Source organism: Pezoporus occidentalis, unplaced genomic scaffold, assembly GCF_034315485.1.
Source record: "Pezoporus occidentalis ecotype Australia unplaced genomic scaffold, CSIRO_AGI_Poc_V1 ctg159, whole genome shotgun sequence".
Classification (NCBI taxonomy): domain Eukaryota; kingdom Metazoa; phylum Chordata; class Aves; order Psittaciformes; family Psittacidae; genus Pezoporus; species Pezoporus occidentalis.
This window is the reverse complement of record NW_026913415.1, coordinates 2,567,666-2,593,037: the sequence shown is the minus strand read 5'-3', so window position 1 is coordinate 2,593,037 and position 25,372 is coordinate 2,567,666. Positions and strand designations below refer to the sequence as shown.

The window sequence follows — 25,372 nt, the reverse complement described above, 5'->3', positions numbered from 1 at the left end:
TGTTCCTAGACCCTCCATAGATGGACGGCCCCTTTAGCTAAGGCCAGTTAGACTTCTTCTGAATAATCTCATGAACAGAAGTTCCCAAACAAGTATACAAAAAGCACAACTATACGATCTTGTCCTGTTCTCTCTCAGTAGTTTGTTGGACAAGAAATTGTTCAGTGAGTAGGAAAGTTAGTTACAGATCTCTTCCAACACTGAATCTTACACCCCTGTGGCTGTCATTTCACTACTGAAAGCAGCACTGATTTCAGCTGAACCTCAACTATGAAAACCAGTGCAAGAAAGCAAACCTAAAGCTACTAAAATTATGTGAGAGGAGACATACAGAGAGAGAGTGATGGTTGTTTAAAGACCTGCAATGCAGTCAAGAGCACGTGAATTCTAACCCCAGCTTCCACACCGATTGCCTTGGGTACGCTCTTGGATCTTGTCACCCCTTGGATCACCCCATCTACAGGACTGCAACAAAAGACTGCAGGGCTGAGGAATAATGTGGGTTTGTGAAGGACTGCAAACATGAGAACAGACAACACAGACCCCTAGGTGATAATTCTCAAGTCGGAGTGATGGCTCAAATCAGATGTCAAATGTTACAAATACTTTCAACAAAATATTTGAATAGATACGCCAGAGACCTATATGAAATAAAAACATAACTTCTTCATAAACTGTAACAATCATTACTTTATCATGATCTCTAAACTGGCACCTGCTCATTAGCAGAAATGTGCCTGCATAAGGCATTTTCTCATCACCGAGAAATCAGTGCCTGTACTTTAATGGTATTAAAATATATCTCTTGTCTTGTAAATGCTTAGTGAAGAAACTTTGCATACTTGGAGGGTGTGTATATATATATACATATAAATACATATATATACACCGTCATTATATCCATTCTGATATGATGTATTAGTTCTAAACTGATGTAGAAGAAAAAAAAGCCGGATCTGACAGTAAAAGGCCATAAGCAGTACAGCCTAAGTGCACGGGAAGCTAACAACATTTAACTGCATCCCAGAGAACCAGATATCAGCTACCCCCACTGTGCACAGAACATTAACCTCTGAATAATCTTGGAATAAGCACACTGCAGAGCTTATCTCTGAACTGAACTTGCCTTTTAATACCATTTCCAGCAAACAAGTTAAAAAATATTCTGTGGCTGACCCCTACTAACATGTCCCTATTTATAAATTCAGCTTGAGAAAAAGGTTAATCCAGAGATTATAGAAACTCTGGGCTAACGAATTATTGATGATATAAAGCTGCCCTGTCCACCATACAACACATAACACCCATGTGACCTACTGACTCCTTCCTGGCAGTGACATGGAAAGGCTGTCTGGGTAGGAAATGCTGTACAAAGAGCTCCTCCTGTGTTTGCCCCCAGCCTGCCCTTTGAACTCACTGCCACTGTGCTAGTGTCAGATCTGCTGCTGTAGTTGATCAGATTGTCTGATGTTTCTACTAGTAGTAGCAGCTTGGACCATATGAAATCAAGATGGTAGATACAGTACAATACCCCAGTACTCCAGACTTTCAACGTTGCTCAACCTCCTTCTCATCACTGTAGCTCTGGAACTGGCTACTGCAGGAGCATCTAAAGTTGAAAATCCACTCTTTCTATAGAAATACACTGAATATTTAGCTGAAATGAACCTTAAAGTTAGAACTTCTGGAAATCTATAAAAGTAGTGATTACTTTCCTAAAGAACAAAAACCATAAAGATGAAAGCACAGTTAAGATAGTGACTGCATGTTTACTTTTTATACACTTTGGCCATAAACTGCCCAATGCCTAATATAAAAGGCAGCTTTTCAGTGTAAACCTGCACGCTATCAAAATCCTCCCCTGGCTAAGAGCCAAAAGGCACATATCACAGATATAAGGGAAAGGCAGTAGGTTACAGCATGACAGCAGCAAGGACTCCACAGGGTGTTGCGAGGGTGGAGGTGGAAAGGGCACAGGAGGGATGTGGAGACCAGGGGCCTTCATGAAGAGCCATGAATCTGCATTGCCAGCTGCTGACAGAAGTCAGCCCAGCCCTGGTCCTGGGACACTGCTGCTGCTGCAGCCAAGCTCGGCTCCTGCTCCAGGACTGGAGACTGGCTGCCCCAAGCTGCACTGCAGAGGAGCACAACATGCTGAGAGCACAAACCACAGCACCTCATAAACGTGCCTGCTGAACTGTGGGCACGTGGCTACCTTTTATTGTTTCCTTTTGGTGAATACTGTGCATATGTGTACTTCTATTATTTTTCCTATAGAGCACTGTGTCTGATCGCAGAGTTTAAGTCTTGACAGGCTATATGCTCATTACCTATGTAAATATCCTGATGCACCCAAACCAGGAGACCTGCTGCTGTAAGACGCTCAGTAGGATAAAAAGCTGTGTGATTTCAGAGCACACTGGCACGTGAAGTGCCACAGAACTGACTGAGCCTAATGTCAGAAAGACGAAGGCATGCTGCTGCTGAGCAGCACTCAAGCTGAACAACACAGTGGCCTGGTTGTCCAACACAAAAATCAACAACATTTTAATGCCTGTTTTGAACCTAGCCATAACTAAACACAGAACTTTGACAATTAACACGCAAACTAATTTAGTGTGTAACAGCCTTTGGCATTAGAAGTCACATCAGTATTAATCGAATTAAAATCTTATGGAAGCATTTTTCTTCCACAAAATAAATGTTACTTCTAAACAGATCGATTAGTTCTATGGATGGAAAGGACAAGCTGCTGTTTCTGCCAGTAGTGTCCTCTAGTGGATGAATGGGAGATACTGAGTAAACAAGAAAACAGAAGTGGGCTGTGCCACAGAAATCACTGTCCAGCAAAACACAAACACCTCCTGATTACAAACATGCCTATAAAGTTTTGGCATCTTGACCAAGCTTTTCATTACTACAATAATGCTTAAACAGAAATATTAATTAACTTTTTAAAGCCTCAATTAAGACTGAGAAATGAATCAGTTGTGAGGCTGTATGGAGCAATTGGTTGTGTGTGTTAAATAATAGATAATATATCTCTGTGTGTATGCAAGTGACATCATAAAATACAGACAATGTGGCTGTAATTTGGGTAAAGCCACTAGTCCATGACTTAGGTAAAATCACTAAACCAGTAATTTCCTCCCTTTTTGATATTTAATGCCCTATGATGCTTTTTCTGAAGTAGTTAAGAGGGTGACAAATAAGTTGAACCCTCCTGCGGTTTCTCCAGCTCTCAATGAAAGCATGTGTCAGGCTTTATGCTGCCTTTCTTCTAGAGTACTTATCTTTAACACTTAACACTGACTAGGGACTGTAGCTTGCCTACAGAAATGCTCTGCTACTGAAATGACAAACCTATTCCATTCCCAGCTCACCTACTGCTGTTTTCCTCTCTCCATCTCTTCCTATATAAAAGCCAACCAAGATAATTTGGGATGGGGAGGAACTCATCACAGGTTTTGTTTAGGACCAGAGATTTCTGCCCCTGTCTTACTCTCAGCTGTTCCTTCCACGCTCCAAAGACCAATCTTCATTTTGAAAAGATTACTGACTCACTGCTCCACCTGCCAGCACTCCTGCTTTCTTCAGATACTGACCATCACTACCTCTAAAGAGCATAGCTGATTAACAGAACTAAGCTAAGCTTGGATCAGTTGTTTTCAGCCGAATTGTAGGTTTACAATTTGCTGCTTCCCATTCACCTTTGACAGTTTCCTTCATTTATGAAATAAACCCACAAACCTCAATCTGTGGCCTGTGTGCTTTAAAGCTGATCTGATTTTTCCAGTGACATAAACTAGCATAAAAATACACTACTGCTTAGCTTATGGATTCAAGCTTCCTTCAAAAGTTTGATATCAAATTACAGTATTTTGTCTAATACTCATTCAAAGCAACAACGACTATGCACAGCAATAGTACCACATCCACTTCAAATATAATCAACAGCAAGGTAAGGAAAGCTTAAAGATATGTTACTGCCTTCCAGCTGGCCCAGGATTCTGTAATTCTGGAAAACAAAATCCAGCCTCTATATTCAGTATCTTTCAATTCTGTCCGTGATGGCTCCACTATTCTGCGACACTAAGGTACATGCAGCTACCCAGCTTCCCAAATTCTGGCAGCACCAAAATTAAAAGTGTAAGAGTTTGGGAATCACAGCTCTCACTGTATTCTTAAGGAAGTAACAGCACTGAGTATTTACAGCATAGAGTATTTGCTTCTAAACTGTATTCTGTCTGCATATACATGCCATATATATCTATATAGATATTTACACACACAGCAGGCAATTTTAAATCTCTGCAGAGACTACTGAAGAAATTTATCATGAACAGTACAAAGGCTCACCCATGCTCCATTTAACATTGCTTTTGTTTCATAGCTTAGTTCTTCAACAGTTTCCTGGGTGAGATGGTTCAGTGTGAGGTGTCCCTGCCCATGGCAGAGAGGTTGGAACTGGATGATCTTAAGGTCCTTTCCAACCCTAACTATTCTATGATTCTATGATTAACAGTTTGTGATTTTATTGCTTTGGCTTTTGATGATTCAGACTTTGTATTATTGGAGGGTCAGGAAGAAAATCAGGAGGAGCTGGCCAGGCAACCCGGTGTGCCTTCCAAAACTGGCCTATTAATCTTCACACTGGCTATGGTCACCATACCCAATGGGCCTGACAGTTTAAAGAATAAAATATAAATAGCAGGCCTGCCTGTGTTGTTAAAGCCAGCAACCTCTGACAGTCTACACAATGGGATAAACACCGTCTGTCTGCAGTCCCCATGTATTTGAAAGCTACGACAAACATTTTACTGCAATGTAAATAACTGCCATCAGGGCTGCTGAAGCAGGAGGCAGAAAAATCTATCTCAAAAATCACAAAACCAAAACCATCGCCCAACACAAAGCAAACCATTAACGGTCACCGAGAGAGCATCAAGACTTTTTATGAGGAAGTATTGTAACATTGCCATCAATAGCTCAGGCTCGCCCATTCTGCAGTTACAAAACTACACTTTCTCTAAGGAAGTACATTTCTGCCCCCTGAAATCTGTTTCAAGTAAGGATCCTATCCTGAATTAGGAATAAAAATAAGTATCTTGAAACTTACCTTACTGAAAAGCAGCTACTTTTAAATTTGTATGAAGAGACCTAGTAAGTTACTACAAGCACCATGGCCCAATGAATAAAAGCCTCCTACTCTCCTGGATCCATTTTACACTTTGACAACTTGAATCTGGGCTCTCTATTTTTGCTAAGACTTTTCCAGCACCTAGGGAGTGTAAAGGAGATTAATGGCACAGATACCCTCAACTGTACAAAATTATAGCATGTTTTCTGAACACCAGAACCAGTGGAATCCTGCTTGTTAGGGCTCTGTGCCTAATGATGGACATGGAGCTTAAGGTGTAAGGTTTGCTTAGGCTGGACATTTACTAAACCTTCCCCTATAGCCACAGCCCTCTCTTCAGGAGTGTATCCGTAAGATCTTCTGTCAAATCACATCGGAAAAGGACTTTTAAAACCTGGATCCCCACAAAAACCCCTCTATAACGTTTGGGAAGACCTTTAGGGAAGTGATGTTCTGTCAGCAAGTCTAAAGATGACCACCTCAGAGGCAGTAACCTCTGACTCAAGTCAGGTTCACAGCCTTAGAAACGTATGGGCTTCAGCCAGCATGATGTCTAATGTCTGTGCAGTAGAAAACTATTTCAGGATTTTAATTAGTAAATCTTCACTGAGGGAGAGAAATAATATAAGCATAAGCAACTTCAAACTGTACCTGTAGTCATGCTAATAGGACGGACAGCTTTAAATATACTGGTTTCTGGAAGTGTTCTCTATCACAGGATATCTCTGTATGCATGTTCCAGTCAAACTCGAGCAGTTAATCCTTGCACAGCTGAAACACACTGCTGCCCTCACTGATGGATGTGTACAATTAGTCCCATCAAAGAACGAACATGGATAAAAACAAAAGAACTGAGACAGAAAAACTGCTTTAACCCTGCAGTTTCAAACATCAGCACTGCCTTCTTTAAGAGGATACAGGAGTTCTTTTAGCATCAAAGGCCCATTCATGGGAGATCTTAAACTGAGTGTTATCAATCTCATTCAGAGCCTGAAGAGTCCCACATGACTATCTGCCAACACCAGGCCAGGCCTTTCTCGTAACACTTGCATGCGTTTTGCTGTTGTGTCTCTGCGTGTGTTTGGGGTTTTGATATACTTTTAAACAAAGCAGAGGTGAAAGTGACTCTATCTCCTTGCTAGGACTTCTGCCGGACAGGACAAGAGACTGCACAAAACCCAAGGACTGCCTTCCAGCTGTCAAGAGCCCACCCAAACAAGCACCTGAGCAGTCCATGTTGTAGGCACACCTTGAGGACGGCACACCATCAGGATCTGAGCCTCCTGCTTGATGTTACTAGCGAAAGCAAGGACACATGACCTGAGGGGTACAAATCTCTTTAAAACTGGAACTGCGTTGTGATTTATGACTTTGTGGTACCTTTAATGTTTACTTAATTAAAATGCACGTGAACCACAGGCTGCATGCAGTTAATGGGCATACTGCATCTCTGATCCTCAAAACCTGCACTTTGACTTGCTTACTTGGCAAATGCCTTCCTGGCAGAGGGTTCAACACCTCTAGTGCTTGTAGAGCTTCATCCAATGTAAGCCAACATGTACAGATCCAGAAGCGTCTGGAGATCTAACAACCACTTGAAGGGAAGCAGAGCAACTCCTCTTTCATTTATTAGCACTCAAATCATACATCAGATTTAAAGTGAAAGTCGTAGATTTTTGGTTGCATGGGAACCAGCAGCAGCCTATGAATTCTGTGTTCGTGAGAAGCAGGTAAGGTGCTCCAGCAAACAGACAGGACTTCAAAAAGTACAGTGGTTAAGAGCTATCCCTGCCTGAGAGACACATCTCTCAAATTCAAGTATCTAAAAGATTTATAAAAACCTTTTTGTTTAGGTTAAACAAACTCTTCTTGCTATACTGGTGAAATGACTTAGCCCCAAGTGCAGACCACTTATGTCCAGCAGAGCAGGAAGGCCTGCCAAACTAATGCAAGTCTGACCACAAAAATCAAGCATACCTCATCCTAGAACATACTCACATTATAAAAGAAGTTCAGAAGTGAGAAAAAGCCTTGTTCATTACCATGAAACACAACAGATTACTTCCAAAAAGGAATCGTCAGTCTGATTTGATTCTATCTGTTCTATTCTATCTAAAGCCTAGTGAGGCAGGGCTGCCCATTTTTCCTATGTGGCTTTTCTATGATTGAAATCTGCATAAATAATACACCCCCATTCTTTAATGCTGTTCTAGCACAGTCATGGAACTTCTAATGAGCTGAATAACCCTTTCTTCTTGTCAGGAAATGTAATGGTATTTATTTTCCTTACTTACTGTGACCAACAGCAGCTCAGCATTTTATTTCACTGATTGTAAACCAAATCTTTATTTCCTGGTGAGACTGTATAAATACATTTTTCTGCCAGTGTAAACTACCAACAAAAGAAAAATGCAGTGTTTCACAGTATGACTGAAAAAAGAAGGGGTTTGGAGCAATTCTATTTTCTAATACTTTTGCCCGACTTCTCCTGAGCCTGAAGAATTTCTAGTAAGTGGCAAGGATCTATTGTAGTGAACTCTGTCCTCCCTCAGGGCAATTCTTTATTCAACCCAGGCCATTAGCAAGGGTAAATCAATGTTATCAGCTCACACACACTGACAGCTTGTGTGGTTCCCACTCCCTCATTCCTCCCTCCGCATTATGGTATATTTTTATGCTCTCCAGGGAAATTCAATTAACAGTGTCAGTCTCCTCCTCCCACTCGATGACTGACACCATCAAGATTCTTTTCACCGCCCATTGACATGTAAGATGTGTCTGCTGATTTCCTGACTCCCAAGTTAACAAGAGAATTACTATCCACTTCTATAAATGACTACGTATGATCTGTGCTGTAAACATAGTGACAGCTATTGAAATCAATATTTTCCGACCTTATTGATTAGGACACTCGGATATAATAGTACTTCACTACTGGCTGAGCAATGTTTCGGGGGTGAAACTCCAAATCAACAACAAAATAAGGCATGTCTATTTAATACTACCAAATTTATCTTTTCGTTCCCCACTGCAGACTCCACAGGCAGTAAAATGTTATGAACAATCAATGATTACCATTTAGCTGTAATTCATGGCTCATTTAAAAATAAAATGTCAGAAAATATCTACAGCTGAGAGGCTGGATATAACACCACTTCCCAAACCAGTTTCCAATAATAATTCAGGTAACTTTCAAAATAAATGTACCTTTTCCTAGGCTTCATCCAACAACATTATTTCTGTATTTTGAAATAAATCATGAATTTTTCAATAATTAACAAACACACTGCAAAGATCTGAAAATGTCATCACCCTTTTAAAAACACTATTAAGCTTGATCAGCAGCTGAAAGTTTCTAGCAGAATACATGTCTGAATATGCATCTGAGGCAGCGTTCAGTATTTAAAAGCACATGCTATTAGCAATTATGTTCCATATTGACCGAGCTGTGGAGAGCATCAAGCAGAGCACTCATCTTCACAGAGACCAACTCGGAACCACAATGATGCAACCCTCTCCTCAGATTTCATTAATTTGGTTTCTCTTGAGAACTCATTTTCATGATTACAGATACAAAAGAGAAGTATTTTCTAATGGTTAAAGAGAGAAAGAAACATAATGTTCCATTTGAAAACTCAACCTAATGGAGCATAAAACCCCATTACAAGACACAAAGCACTCTGGCAGCATAGTGACCATGATGAAACAGTAAAAAAGATGCAAATGCTATGCTATCAATTAAAAAAATCCCCAATATTTACCATGAACCAAGACACGCTGTACAAACACAGCACTTTGAAAAAGATCAAAACGGAAATATCCCATACATATGCACATAACAACTTCATCCTACAGACCTACCAGCTTAGTTGTACTCAGGGAAAACTCAACAGACCTGTGCTCCTTCAAGGCTCAGCCATAACACCACAATACACTGGCTGTGACAGCAAAGCTGTTTCAATTCTTCCCTCTGTTCTCTGCTAATTGTGTGGGCCCCTTGTAAAAGCTGTTTGTGGGTATGCACTATAAATTGGATGACTGAAAAGGCCCAGGTTAAAAACAACCCTAATGATAATAATGGGTTCCACTACTTCCCTAATGAAGTCATTATCCAGATAATCCAGCATCATTCAAGCATGTTTTCAGCACTTCTGCAAGACTGCCTATATAAAATCTGATGTCTAAAGAGAAGCAGCCACTGCTTCAGTCACCACAGGAAAGCGCAATAGCAGACAGTGCTTGTTACACCAAGGTCATGTATTTACCAACATATCCCAACACATTCCCAAATCCAAAGAGGTGACATTTGAGGGCAACACAGTTCAGGTTAATCATAAATTATACAGTAATAATTACAATACCTGTTTTTCCAGAATACGAGAGATCTCTCCCAAAGTCCTGTCCAGAGCAGGAACCTTGTTGTTCCCCAGCGAACAGCTGTCCTGCATTTGGAGGTGCTTTACAAGGTCTTTTGCTAATCGTTGTAACCTTCAATATTAAACAAACAAAGAGCAGTTAAAGGAAAAACTCTCCCGAGAATGCGAACTTTCATCTTTGGAATCAAACGCTGCAAACTGAATTTCAATAAAGCAATCATGAAAATCTGAGTGGAAGTATTAAATTTGCCAATACTAAACAGCATGTAAAATATGCAATACAACAAGGAGATACAGTCAGCTTGGAGTGTCTGATATTTCACTGTTTACTTTTTCAGGGAAATGGCACAGAAATAGTGTGAACAGTACAGCCATGAAGATGCTTCTTTATTAGCAACGTTTGTTTCTGTTGTTCAATACAATTCATTTCCCTATTCTCCACAGTTCATCCTGCTAGTTTCCGCCACCTACATTTTCAACATGGTTTTATCCTACTTTCCTTCCATCACTCAACCCTTTCTCCTACTTAGCCGAGTAGTTCACTCTTGCGATGAGTAAGGGAAAAAGAACAGCAGACTACTTGGCTAATTTCTTATAGGCATCATAAAAGAAATGGCTCTTTAGGGTTATTTGAATAAGTGAAAGGTAGTGACTTTGCAGACTACCTCAGAAAGGGCATTTAATTAACAAGAGTCAGTAGTGAAACCAAAACGCAGAGGTGGGAGTGATACAACCACACGTGAGTTAGGATTCATTTCAGTTTTACATGCCTACCTCTGGGCTATTCACCTATGCTCTCCTGCTAGGCAATGAGGAGAAATGTGCAGTTCCAAGGCACCATTCAGCTCATCCTGAAGTATAAAAAAAGCAGTCCAAGCACACTCATAGTATATCCTTCTTTACCTTGAATGGGAAGACAGTAGCTAGCTCAGATGCAGACTTCCACATCTGTAGATGCATTAAGGGACATGATTAAAATGCTGAAGTCCCTTAACTGGAGACTGAGGGAAAGAGCAAGGAAGTACGTTCACTACTTCCCATGTATTTGTCAATCATTGCCTTAATATCTGCTAGTGGCTGCTCTTAAATGACAGGCTCGGTGCCTGGTAGACCTTTGGTTCGATCTTTTCAGTGACTTCTACTGGAAGTGGGACCAAGCTGGTAATTGATCAGTATGAGTGGGAAAAACACTGTTGTGACTTGAAGCAAACATAGCTTTACCACAAGGAAGAGAGAGGGGAAGGATATTCAATGCCTATCATAAAATGGGAGATCATCAGTGTAAAAGGGCCAGGAAGCATTCACAAAATGACCATGGAGTAATGACAGAGAAAATTACATCAACTACTCTCTGAGAGGAGAGAAAGGATGGAATGCCTGGGGAATGTACCACAATAGTCACATGTAGTAAAAAAATAAGATCAGAATACTCATTTGGGGCAAGAATAGAGTTTCCACTTAATCACAGGAAACAGGTATCCTACACCTCTTCTTTTTACATATTAAGGGCTTTGTTAAAAGCTTTCAAGAGACTCTAAAACTACACATATGTTTTTAAAGTACAAATAAGAATTATTTGCAGAATTTTGAGTCTTGGACTTCTTATCATCTGGTCAGCTGAATCCACTGATATTCAGCCAGAATTTTTCTATGACAAGAAAAATAAAGGGAGATTACGTCCTGATGAGATTTTCTGCACTGCTATTTCCTCTGCGGACACTGAGGTTGGAGGAAACCTCTGTCTAATGCAGAAAGCCATGAGCTAAAATGGGAAACAAAATGAAAAGCCAAAACACAAGTAACTGGAGGACTTGGACAGTAAAATAGATGACCACTAACTCTGCTGAGTGTAAGGAGTGGATTGCAGCACCACTGGAAAGTCAAATTGCTGCAGTCCAGACAGATGATCTAGAAGCAGAGGATCTCAGGTATCCTCATAGAATGTCATTGACAGTGGCAACTGCCTTGGCAATATCCTAATGCATTAAGCACAAAAGAGTTTCTCTCTGAAACATCTACCCAAATTCCATGATTAAAGCATATATAAAGCACTGAAAAAACCCCACCACACCATATTGTAACTTCATCTGATAGAAGACAGCAAGACAGGTTTCCATTTGGCTTCATTTAACATCAGAGGAATAGCATTCAACTAGGATTAACCACAGGGATAAAGAAAGGGACTTTCCTAATCTACATCAGGCATCCACATACAAAATGTGTCAGGTTTATCAAAACACTACTCAAATAGAAAGTAACCATATTACGTTGTTACTTCTGTTGACAAATTCCCCTTTTTCTCTTCAGTCTATAAAGATGCTACACAAGTGACAATTCCCGCTGGGATTGTGTCCTCAGTTAAAACTGCTGTACAACAGCTTCCCTCTCCAGGAAAAGCTCCAGCTCTCCACTTCTTCTGAAAGCCTGTTTGGACACTTTCACCAAACCCCCACATTTCTAAGGGTGTGCTCGGCACCACACAGTAAGAAACAAGAACACATTTTTGGTTCTGCCACATTAAAAATTACCTCTTACGTCCCCTTATCCTGCTGTATGTTGGTCCTCTGCCAAAAAAAAGGGTAACATTTGCTATGTGATCACAGGGGGAAGGGAAGTAAAAACTCCCTCCTCCCACTGAGCAAACCCTGGAGAAATCATTTTAATTTAATATCCCTTATACTGACTTCTTGGCACTGTCAGAGGCATAGGAATAACTTTCTGACTGTTTCAAAGCACTAGAAATCTAAGCAAAATGACTTGTTCTTGGATATAGAATTTATCATCGTTACCGATGATCTGGAAAGAGAAAACTCTCTGTACATGCTGTACTCCTTGTACACTCTTTGTATGCGATGCAGACTAATAGAGCATGGTATTAACACCTGATCCAGTGACTATGTGGAAATACTGCTGAGTCCAAATCCAAACATTTCAAGACAATTAGTTAATCTCCCTTCGGTCCCCCAATTTGTATTCCTCCAATGCAGGGAATGATAAATAACTGGAAATGTTCTGGGCTAAGTAAAAGGGAAAGTTAATGACTTTTTATCTAAAGTTGTTAACATCTCCTTAAATAAGATTTTAGTACTGCCACAACAGATACTTCAGAATGCAGAAGAAATACCAGAAAGGACATAGGCACTGACTGGTCTTGGAATGTTACCATAGTGTCAACTTAAATAAATATTCAGCAAATAGAAATATATATAAATACGAATACTTTATCTTATCTGTTTGCACTGCCAATGGGAAAGTGAGGAATATTCATATTAAAGGTTTATACAGCAAATATATAGACAAAATTAAAACAAAGTATTGTTTGAAGTAAGGTTCTCTTTTTCATGTGAGCTAAATATTTTTAGGTGGTTCAATATATTTTATAGACTAAGGGAAAAAGATCTGTTCATATTTATAGCCCACATTTCATCTCCAGAAAAAAAAGCCTGAAATAGGAACATCAATGTATTTCAGCACTCCCACATTAAAATCCATGATTTCTTGGCTGTACAGTGAATGTATGGAAGGAAGGATTAGTCCGACTGGGCAGAGTGCTGGATTCTGGGCAGCTCCTGTACGGAAGGAGCGGTTTCTCCTCCTGCACGTTCCTGCCGAGGGCGGCCAGATGCCAGCTGGACACACAGTCCCGATTCTTCCCTATGCAGCCTGTGCCTGGGGAGAACTGGGGAAGTCTGTGGCAGTTCCTGCCCAGCCCGAACCGGAGTTATGCTGTATCCCCTTAACGCAACGTGCAGCTCCCACAGCATTCCCTACTGCCTGACTCCCCACAGCCAAACAAACGTAGCCAGTGGCACACGTGGCACACTCCCCTTGCTCTAGCCACGCAATGGAAAACACCATTCTGCATCTTGACACAGTCCCAGACACTGCTAGACATTAAACATGTCCATCTGCAGCTTCACACACCTTCTTTAGCTTGGGAAATGGAAACTGGTTGAAAAATGATGACAAATTCTGCATTTATTTAACTGAATTCCTATATCTGCAATTCTCTGCAGACAAAACCTACTGTTCACCCAACCGTGAAGCACTGCTTCATCTTTATGAAGTTTAACTAAGTTTTCTTTTACTTACACTCCAGCTCTCCTGTAGTTCACACAGCTGTTCGGAAACTGAATTTTGCACAAATACTTCCAGCTTCAGATTTTTTTCCAGTTATCAGTATTTTGGTACAGTATCTTATAACTGGCCTAGCTGGACCCTAGCCTACTACACCAAAAAAAACCCGACAAGGTTAAGTTTATCTTGGAAAGGCACTGATACACCATAGGGAAAATAAGAAAAAGCTGTACTGTTAAATGCAGTTAGCGTTGAGGCTCTGCAAGAACAAACCCCACACCACATTCCCATCTTCTCTCCAGTAGACTCTTACAGGATATAATTTTTCATTTCCTAACTCTCCTCTTCTTGCGCTGCAGTCCTTTTTCAGGATAGCAGTGGTTCCTATTTCCTAGCTGATATCCCTTTACATAGTTTAAAGAAAGAGTAAGTAAAAAAAAAAAATACACACAGATGCAAAAAAAAACCCCAATTCCTTATTGCATAAGGGGATACTGGCTAAGGTTTTAGACTGGGGTTTAATTTATTCCCGTAGTTTCCCTGCTTGTATTAAAGGATGACAACTACACTTTGCCTCCTGCAGATTACTTTAACACTGAATCTATGACCTTTGGATAAGAAGATACTACGCAGATGTAAATTACACTCTACCTTTGTGAAAACATTTTCCTTCCCTTTTAAAAATGCTCTAATGCAAACAAGAAGAGTGATCACCAACACACCTTTTGACAGGCCAACTTAACAGACTGGACACTAAATAATGACCCCAAGATCAGTCCCTAGAGAATGCTGATTAATAGTACAAACCCATTGAGAGTCCACCAGCATTTAACAAATTACCTAAGTGCTACCAGTAACCAACCAGTGGATGAAGAGTGGACAGAGGCCAGGAACAACTGCTGCTACCAGGTGAGAATGTCCCTGGCCCTTTTCCTTGGAAGTCCCTCTTGCCACATGAAATAGTTCAGAGACTGAAACACCTATCAAATAAGGCAGTATTTGGAATTATTCTGCCCTTAGGGGACACAATTTAACAGATACTAAAAAGAAAGAAAACTGTTCCAGACATCATCTGAAACTCTTGGTTTTAAAAAAGAACTACTTTGAGCTGCTTACAATCCCACTCAGAAATCAGATGCAGCACTCTGAAACTGAAAAGGGTACGCATACCACGTCTATCAAAGCAGGATAAACACTGTCTGCTTATTTCTATTAGTGTATTACCAATGTAAAGCTTGGAAAGCTCTTGGATCAGTGCTTCCTTAGTGCAAAAGGTTTTATAAATCTTCAAACCTTAAAATAATAAGAACTACTGAAACAATCTATCAGCTGCAGCAGGAAACCAGTGGTCTCATAATACTATGGTGGCTTAATCTTAAAGGTGATCTAAAAAGGCTTTTTACCTGCCAAAGACTAATTCTGGGTTCTGTCTTTCTTCTGTAACAACTGACAACATGACTACCGAAATCAGATAAGAAATTGCATTCCATAAATGGTTTTAGTTGTTTAGAAGACACACTTAGGCGGTGGAGAGAGGAGCGAGTAAAGAAATGTGGCATAAGCAAGGAGGCATAAAACAAAGCCATTAACTATTTCATTCTAAGATACATTTGCTTGTGTTAAGCAAATAAATAAGCCTACCAATTGTGTCACATTTTAAATGGGAGAAAAAAAACCAAACCCAAGAACAAACCCAAAAACTTTTCATTTTTGAATTCCACAGAGCACTAAGTTAAAAAGTATTTTGTATTTGTTAGTAGCCTTCCATTCCAATCTGAACTCCTTCTTCAAGATAAACAGAAAGGACTTCTGTTTGTTTTGACACAGAGAACACATTTCACACTCTCAGTTTTTAACCCCTTCCTTCTGTGATATGACTTTTCCCAATAACTTTACAGCTCCTGAGAGCTTTCCAGATTCCCAGTACTAGCAATGGTTTGCTCTCTTGGTTAGCAATGTACAGCAATACTCAGTATTAGCCCACAGTACAGTACACTGTGTTGTGCCTAAAAAGGCAACAGTCAATTTTCATAGCTTCTCAGCATAACAGTATTTTAGTGGAGATCTACTACTGTTTGTTTTTTTCAGCTGATTCTTCTTCCTGCTGTTCCTGGTTAAGCAGGATCCTGTATGCAGTGCTGTTAAAATGGTGTTCTATTAATTTTTCCTGTGTTAGGAATGCAGTTTTCGATGTAAACAGATCTGGTCTGGGCTAAAACTCTTGCCTAATGAAGTATCTTGCCCTCCCATCCTTTCCCTTACAGAAAGAGACAAGGCTTCCCTTCCCTGACCTCCTTCCCTTTTGAGCCCGCATGGCAGGTAAAAAGGTGTGTAATTCTGGAAATAACAGTAACTGTGATACCTGACTATGTTTTGAAAACTCAGATGTAAGCACCAGGGTTCTACATGATGACTGCCAAAGACATCTCCCAGATCTGTGATGAAAGTGAGCTACACAATGGCCATCACATTAGTTCACATCTGAAAGGATACTGCCCTAACAGAGGCAATAATGAGGAAAACAGGACAGCAGATAAACCAGAAGATTCTGCCTGAAAGCATTTTGTTAAGTAAGAGGAAATGAAAGCTTTGAATTCAGGATCAGTCAAGGGATTAAAAAAAATAATAATTAAAAGAATAAAAAGAAATGAATCTGCGTTTCTGCTGTACTGCACTGAAACACGAGTGACCACATCACTGAGTACCAAAAGTCAAAAAGAAACTAAAGTGGAAGCACTACAACTTAGCAGTGGGTCAGAGTCACTCAAACACACACATTTCTAATTTCTGACAACTAGACGCTAATTTTTTATACTCCGGTAGCAAAGAAAAGCAAAAAACAGAAGCTACAAATCCAGGAGTCTGAATCTGCCATGAAATTAATCTTGAAAATTGAAGTGAGAAATGAAGCCAAGGACAGAACCTTCTCCGCAGCGTGTTTATGCAGGTGTGCCATCTGGTGGAGAGGTTTCACCCTCCCATGTCAAACCGCAATGATGGATTCTTATTTTAAAATACAGACGAAGATTCAGAAGCAGTTTTTCAAGCCATTGAAAAGCCCATGTGAAAGACACTGTATCACAACCAAGGAGGGTGAACAGCAAGGACCTGAACATCTTAATTCAACAGCAACTTCTAAAAAATGCTCTCAATTATATCAGCGATTTATGAGTGATGGGAGCAGCCACAAAACATACAGATCTGGTACAAGTTATTACCTCCGTCTGAAGACAAATACCCTCCTCTAGAAGTCACCATAATTTTAGAATAAAGGTTTCTGAATCCAACTGTTGAGACACAGCTTCTTGACTGACCTGCTACAGACTTCATGAGCACAAGGAAGGCGAACCATCTGCCTACCATCCCGTTGAACAGCAGACTATAAATGGATGTCTCAGGAAAATTAGGAACAGGGCAAGCATAATCCTCTTTACTAATCTGTTTCTTTGCCCATTTTCACCTTAGGAATCTCTTGGGCTGGATGCAGTTTCCTAGAACTGCCGGTGAACTGTTAGCATCTGTGTGGTTTTGGTCAGTGAGTTCCATACATCTCACTGTGTACTGCATTAAGAACCACTGCCTGGTTTCTTTTGAACCTGTGTCCATGTTCATTCTGTGCTCTCTCATTCTGGTACCTGGAGGGACAGCAAACAATCAACATCCATCTTTTCCATGTCATTTATGACCTCACAGATCTCTGTAGCATATCCTCCCATTATCACATTTTTCTCCAGCATGAGAAGTATTAGTTTACTTAATCCCTGATATGGAGGTTATATTAGAAATCATTACCAATTTCCTTTCCTGCCTTCTCTGAACCTTTAACAATTCTAGCATATCCTTTATGAGACCAAGAACCAGAACTGCACACAGTGTTTAAAAGACATAATGACCCAGGCATAAAGACATCCTTTGTTCTGTTTTTGCTCCTTTCTGAAGAATTTAAAGAATGGATATCCTTGAACTGCTGGAAGTACTGAACTGTATTGTCTTGGAAGTACCTATCACTTCTGCAAGTTCAAAGCCCATGCTTTGTATGCAAAGATACATTTGAGTTATGCCCTCCCTGTCCATTGCATAGCCCTTAATAACAGTGGATTTCACCTGCTTGCCATGCTACTGCTGAGTCACTCCCTTCAAAATTATTATTCAGTATCAGCTCTTGCCTCTACTATCCTGAATATCTCTGCATCATCATCAAACTGTGTTACCTCACTGCTTGCCCTCTTCTTCCAAGTAACTTGTGAGTATGCTGAACATCGCATGAATGCAGAAATCAACAGGTAACTCCCCATTCCGCAAGGACAGATCATACACTCCGCTTCTTTTCAGTTTTTTAACTGGTTTCCACTTACACTACAGCTATACAGTCTCTTTCAAAATCGCTGGTGATAGACCTTATCTAAAGCTTTTTGGGAATCCAAATATCTGCATCTTTTGCCAAACAGGTCTAATGGAATCAGAATGCAATCAGATAAGCGATTTTCAAACTGGGAAAGAGGAATTTTTCAGTAATAATAGGTCTTGTTTTAATATTACAATGCAATAGTTTTCATCTGTGCCTTATCCTAGACAATAAAATGGCCTGTTCTCTAAAAAACTCAGTGGCAGATTAACACATCTGTGCATTAAAGTATCTGCGCTTTCACCATATGAACCTTTGTTTCTGACTAACTGGAGGCCAAACAAAGATTATCAGTCCCCAAATTCCAGTGCCAAATTTTCACCATCAGTCTTGCAGGTACAAAGCTGACACCTGCTAGTTTCCAGGTAAGAAAAGGAAAAGCGCATGGTTTCTTAACTATTGCATCTCACACGGTTAAAGATATACAGTGTCTACAGAAAAAACTGCATTTGTGAGGTCTGACCTTTTGTATTAGGAACTTCGCTGTAATTCGAGACAGGAGTATGCCCTGCATTGAGTAGGAACCTTACCACACCTGCTCCACTGGAAATTTCAGACGCACTTCTGCTACAGACAGGAGAAAAATGGCTATGCCTAAGATCTATAAAGTTAAATGCTTACTTGGCTTTAAATGGGGAATCAGAGACAGCATTTTTTGCTTCCATCAAACTCTCATATTCCTTCGCCCTGGAGGAAAAAACATGCGTTATTATTGACTATTGTCTAAAGAGCACAGTATTTGTACCAGAGAGATAATTCTAACCTTTGGGGTTTTCTAATTTCATACTAACACACAGCATTTCTGTCAATTCTGCCCTGTCGTAATCCATACCGATGCTTAACTATTGGCCATTAATGATTTATGGCTAATACTATTATTTCAGAATAACATCAGTACACAAATGCTGCATTTAAGTTGACTTCCCAAATGGCAGAAAATGCTACAAGTGATATAAACAACTGAAGTAAGCTACTGCTGATTATAAAATTACCACATTTAGATATTCAGTTCAGAACAGAAATTATGCATCACAGATATTATAATTAATATATAAATAATTCGTTATATTTACAGGTACAGGAGCATTTTAATGTAACTAATGATTGTACGGTAACATAAAGAACCTTGCTAGGCATACAGCACAATACCTCCAGGAATGACTGTTTTACTGCTGGAAACAGAAACACAGAACAATTTAGCCCCCTAAAAGTATTATTTACACTGGCCTTATGCCAAAAAGCAGGAAGAGGGAGACAGGCCTTTTATCACTGCCTGGTTTGATTCCAGCCAGCCTGTGCCAACAGGTGAAAATCACGACCAGCTCATCCACCAAACCAGGATTCACAGTGGTAACACCATAACCTTTCTTTAACAACATACACACACAAAGGAAAATGAATCCAGACACTACACTGATGCAGAAACAATCAGTTCTCAGAGACAGAGCCCTGTGATGAAGCAGCATCCAGCAGGCACTAAAAGCATTTAACTGTTTAAAACATTTGATCCATTAAAATTGCTCTTTCCATTATGATTCTGAAACAAAGACTTCTCAGATGCAAACCCCACCTCTGGGGACTTCGGGGAGATCCGCTGCTCAAGCCTCTTGAGGTTGTGTTCTCAGATGAGCAAGGGACAACATCCTTCATGGCTTGGAATATTCTACACAAAAGCCTGTACACACACCTGAAGAACACTGAACTGGCACACTGGGCTACATCAGTGATAAGGCTCAGGATCCCTATGTCTCTAAGACCAAGAGCACCAGTAACAAGTTCAAGAGCAAAGTGCCAAACCCCTTCAGGACACAAGTAGAAGATAAGGCTGCCCCAAGGAAACTGTCATGCATAAAAATGGTGTCTGCTATTAATGATCAAGGTATTTTGCATATTAACTGCTGTCAGCTGACATTCTTGTCAACTCTACCAATGTCCAATTTGTTTCTTCAAAAATAAGATTGTGACAATGGCTTCCAGTGAAAAACATGTTCATTGCTGCGCTGCAAAGAAAACAGTTTAATGACTTAAATCCTACTGTTTCTCTCAGATACACATACTAAATGATTCTTTGTATTTTCTGTTCACCCAAGTGGATCAAGTTATCCAAAGCTATTCACATTTCCCTTTGGCTTGCTTAACCTATACAACTTACGCTACATGCAAATATTGTTACATTACCACTAGCTCTGATTTGTGGATCATTAATAAAGCTATTAATCACAACTGAATTTAGTATTAAACATGAAGGTGAGATTTCTTTATTAACCTTGTGCCTTCTTTCCTGCCTTTTAGCCAGAAACAACACATTTCAGCTTTAAGTTTTGTACAGACAAGTCAGTCAAACATGAATAATCACCTAAAATATCTGTTATTAAATGAACATGACTGGAGTGCTATAAATTCATTGCACAGCACATCTCAAGTGTATACACTTCCTAGCTGGTAACTACCCCTCTATTGCTTGAGGTAAGCTTTCATCAAGCCTCCTTTTGCCACATGGGCACCAAAGTATTCTTCTGCTAGCAGCACATCCAGGTTAGCCCGAGATAATTTACTTAGCTATATATCAGTCATTACTATAGCACCAGTTTAATGGCTAAGGGTTATAAATATAATTAAGAAGACTAACAAAACTTCTCAATGTATCTAATAACCCATTGATCACAATTTGTCCCCTCATTCACCTTTGCCCTTCACTGCTTTGATACTGTAATAGTGATTTAAGATCTAGAAACTCAGGAGTGCAACAAGAACCTATCTGGATGCAGTTATGCTTTTTTCAAGTTTCACACCTTCCTAGAAACCAAAATGAATGTATCATTTCAGGGCTCGAGGTATAAAGGAGTTTGTTATAACTATTGCTTTTTCTAGAGAAGAGGAATAGTTGCAAGCACGTACTAAACCATGGTTTGCAGATAATATGTTTACACCTGTGAAACTCTGTGACTAATCAACATCAAATACTCTTCACGTTCAAATCATCCCAAATAAAGTACTGTAACCATATATTCCACCTAAGTTCTGAATGGATTTTGAGCAGTAAACTCCCCACCATCTGGTGGTAGTACTGTCTAAGTTGCTGGGCAGAAACACAGCAGATATTACTTAAATTACTTTATTTAGTATTTCATATTGTAACTCTGAGGTTATTGCTTTAATTGCTTTAGCCACACAACTTAAGATAATCCCCTTTCATTTTCTGAACATGAAAACCAAGCTTACCTGCAGGATCCAGGCACGGGGCTATTACTGTTACTCAAGTGTCAATTTTAGTAACTGTAGAAGACTGGCAAGACTTGCACGGCTAAAGTTAATTTGCAAAATGGATTCCACCAACCCCCCATCCATTTTTTGTTTGCAATTCCATGGGAGAACCTTTGCTTCATACTGCTACTGCACACTTTTATTAGTAAGTCTTTAGTGTTAACATTAGAAAACTCAGGGTGAAATCTGCGATTTAACTCTCAGTTCTCTTCTAGGACAGTAATGCCATTGAAAGTTTAGTCACCCGTTAAAACTAAACCCAAGCTTAATGAACATGAATGTCAAGTCCCCTTAGATTTTGAAACTTTCACTGTATTTTTCAACAATGTTATCACCTTTGTAAAACGATGCCCCTTTATTGCTGTTTTAATTACAATTCTTGATGACGAATATGCTGACTCACCCAGCAGCCTGACACATAAGAATTCAAAATGTTCTGGAAAGTTTTAACAGTGCCAACAAATTATGATTTGAGCTTCTATTTCTAGGTCTGACAAATCTTTGACCAAATTCAACAGAAGCAGCTGTTGAGAAAGAACTAAAGTTGGCCCCAGTATCTGCATTAAATCAACAGGTAATATGAATAACTCTCGAGCAATCAGAAACTGGAAGAACATGTTATCCAGTTTTGACACCATGTTCTAATGTGGTACTCAGTGGATTTGGTCATTCAAAGAGGAGAACAATCAGAAACAGTAACACATTGTCAAAGTATTGTGTTTGTTATTAGCACTGTTAGGAGTTAATAAAATATCCTGCTTTTACTGTAGCTCTAAAAATCCATTCAGGTGCTTTTCTCTTATTTGTAACCCCTCTTGTTTAAAAACAAGGCAGAGAATGTAAGTAACAATGATTCTTACCTTCTGAGAAGTATTTTTAGAGATAAGGGCAAAAAGAAGTTAAAATATTCAGTTGAGTATTAACCTCATCTGTGGACTATTCAGCTATAAAGACCAACACTGCCAGTTCATAATATAATGATGTCCTGCATATCATAACTGATTTGCAGATGTCACTTTTTAGACTAATAACAAATTGCAGGTCTGACAACTCACTTTCCATTTTGAGATATTTTTAACTTTCTTTTTGTTGTGACAGGCAACAAAAAATGATTAAATTTAGTCCTGGGATTTGACACTACAGCAGGCTGCCTTCTATTTGTTGATTACTATTGATTTTCTTTGATACTTCATTTAAAAATCAATAGCTAGAAAGAAAAATAGGCATGGTTTACACAAATTTAAACATGCTATTGTATGCTAGAAGAGGCTACAGTTTTGGCAGGGCACTGGCATTCAATTATGAGAAAAGCTCTTAACAGGTGAAACCAAGGGCTCCAGATCGATATTCAGTTTTCTTTCTCAATCAGAGAAAGTGGCCATAAATTAGGCTCATCAGTGTTATTTTCAAGACACTCCCAAAGCAAATAATTTTCCACTTTTTTCAGCTTTCCACTGCACTCATACTAAAGGACAAGAGGTAAAGTTTAGAACCAAATGCAAAGAAAAAATAAACTGAACAGAAATTTGTACTACCTGGAGTTCATCCGTGCCTTTAGCTTCTTGGCTTTCTTTTTAGTCTTTTGTTTCTCCTCTCCATCTTTTAATGGTTCCACAGGAACAGAACTCTCAATCACAATATCCACAATGTACTTTTTTAATGAGAGGTGCTCCTGCAGAAAGAATTGAAATGATATTTCATCCAACTGTATGTGATCTTACAGCATGTGATCTTACAGTATGGATCACCTTCCCAGGAAACAACAGTGGTAAGTATTTAACAAAAGGTTAAGAAAATGATGAAAAACTTTAAAGTAAATGTAAAATAAATTATTTCACACTGTAGAGAACACATAATGGGTATTCTGGAGAATAATTAGTGAGAGAAAAAGAATACTGTCCCTCATGTACAAGAAACTATTACCTAACAACTATGAACTCCAAGCTGATGTACTCTCTCTTCTCCAAGCTGCCGTTTACAGCTATATGAAGGCAATGCCCTGCCCTACCAACATAACTCATTACATTAAATGAACTAACCCTGGTTTGTGATTTTAACTCTTCATGTAAATCTAAACCTGTCTTAACTTTTGATTAAAATACACTGGAAGTATTCACTACTTACAATGGTACCATTTAATGATGGGTATATTACTTCTCTCACATTAACCAATTTGCTTTTAGGTAAGATACTGGTAAAACCTCAGCTGTCCACAGAAGAAACACTTCAATTATGAAACAGTTTGGTTTCGACATGATGGCATGCAAGAAAAGGGAAGGGGATCACAGCACGGGATTGTAAATAAATGCTTTGTTTCAAGCTTTTTTTTAAAAAAAAAAGAAGAATTTCTCTATTTCCTCAGAACTTTCACATTTACAAAGCACCCCAATACAGTTCAAGGTCTACATACTTATCATTTAGAGACAAATAATCAACAAAGCTATTCTCCTAAAGCTGTTCTCAATTTTGATTGACCTACACCATCCATGAACAGACAGGTAAGTGCCTGTAACAATTCCAATGACCAGTGGACTATCCAGAAACTGTATGTGTTGTCCCCCACCCCTCAAACCAACCATGCTGGACACATGATGAACTATAGTAATCAGTGCTTTGTAAGACAATTTCTACTTGAAAATGATTATTGCCACGATCAGTTGTGGTTATTCCTTCCTTTTTGGTAAAGGATCCTTACAATTCAAAGTAAAAGGTGCAGTGTTAAAAAATGTACAGACAATGTTTTTCAGAAAACAAACTATAATTTCTCTCACTGATTCAGGGAAATATGATGCCTGCTGAAAACAAAATAAATCTCTGTGAAATTTCCTGGAAAATGACTATTTAGTTTTTGTAAAGCATTGCTGCATGATCCAACCCAGCAACATATATTTGGTCAAAATAGTAGCTGAAATTTCTATTTTAAATCATATGAATGCAAAATGAATCCTGAGTATTAGACATAAGAAATGAAGCATAATAACCTAAGCAAACTCTAAATGTAACTCTGACTTTAGCTTTGCTACGCTGCTGGCCCTGTATAACCCCCAGTACAGTCAGTTTTTCCTCAATGTATTGTCCAAGTGATCAAACCATGAGCGTCGCTCTCTGCACATGTAACATAATTCTTACAGATTTTGTATGCATTACCCCCTCCCTTTTAATATTACCCTTGTAATTTCAGCATGATGTGCTTAAAGGAGAACTTATCTTAAGGTATCTCACAAGGCTGTCACCTTTGAGCATGACTCAGTAGTACAAGACTAGCAAATCAGTTCTTGATGAGTTAGTTCTTAACCAATCAGTAGTAGCATAGAACATAAAGCATCCCAGTTCAGGTTAAGAAACCCCAGTTCATTTTTGTCTCCTTTGAGATGTATCCCTCAACACCCATTTAAAAACAGCTTTTCCCTTAACCTCTCTTTATGAAAACAGAAACCTGCTCATAAGGCTGAAACTACACAGGGAACTGGTGGGTTTGAGTTTTCCCATGCTAAGAAAAGAAAGGACTTCCTCAGAATGCATTGATACTGCTCCTGCTTTGCTACCAAGCTTCAGTGTACTTAACCTGTGTGGATGCTCAGGTATTAAACAAAATATATCAATTACTTCAGTGGGATTTCACAGGTACACACTTGCTTTCCAAACTGAACTAGTATACCTTACCACTGTCATTTACCTCATGTCTTATGACTAAGGCGAAGCACTTGTAACATGTAAAACTAACAATGACTATTACTATAGCTCTACATCTTTGTTAAACTGTGAAATTAGTTTTTTGGTTCATCAGATCTTCAAACCATTTCCTACATCCTTCAATGTGACAGCAGAGCAAAATGCAGTTAACACTGCACTTGGAAATGGCCACGGCCTGACAGAAGGGGCAGAACATCTCCATCCAGGCACAGGCAGCCTGCAGTCCTCCTGCTGCACTGCAACAAGCAAACATGGTATCACACTTCTGCCTGTGAGAAGTGAGACAAAGCCTTGTGTGCCCCTGGCCAGCCATTCATAGCTTAGCAGATGACTTGAAGAGAACTACAGGGTTCAACAAGCACACTCATTTATCACGCTGTGAGGGCTGAAAGAGCTCTCCCTGTCAACAGCATGCAG

The 25,372-nt window shown here is 39.4% G+C and overlaps 1 protein-coding gene across 2 annotated transcripts in view; it reads right to left on the bottom strand.

The window, feature by feature from the left end:
* The window catches only part of SCAPER (S-phase cyclin A associated protein in the ER), a 149,483-nt gene that overhangs the window by 60,746 nt on the left and 63,365 nt on the right, over window positions 1–25,372 (bottom strand). For both annotated transcript variants that reach the window (XM_062612238.1, XM_062612239.1), the window contains exons 21-23: window positions 22,798–22,934; window positions 18,620–18,685; window positions 9,502–9,628 (exon numbers count right to left, since the gene is read on the bottom strand). In XM_062612238.1, the coding sequence (XP_062468222.1) occupies window positions 9,502–9,628; window positions 18,620–18,685; window positions 22,798–22,934 (330 nt within the window). The remainder of the gene's footprint in view (window positions 1–9,501; window positions 9,629–18,619; window positions 18,686–22,797; window positions 22,935–25,372) is intronic.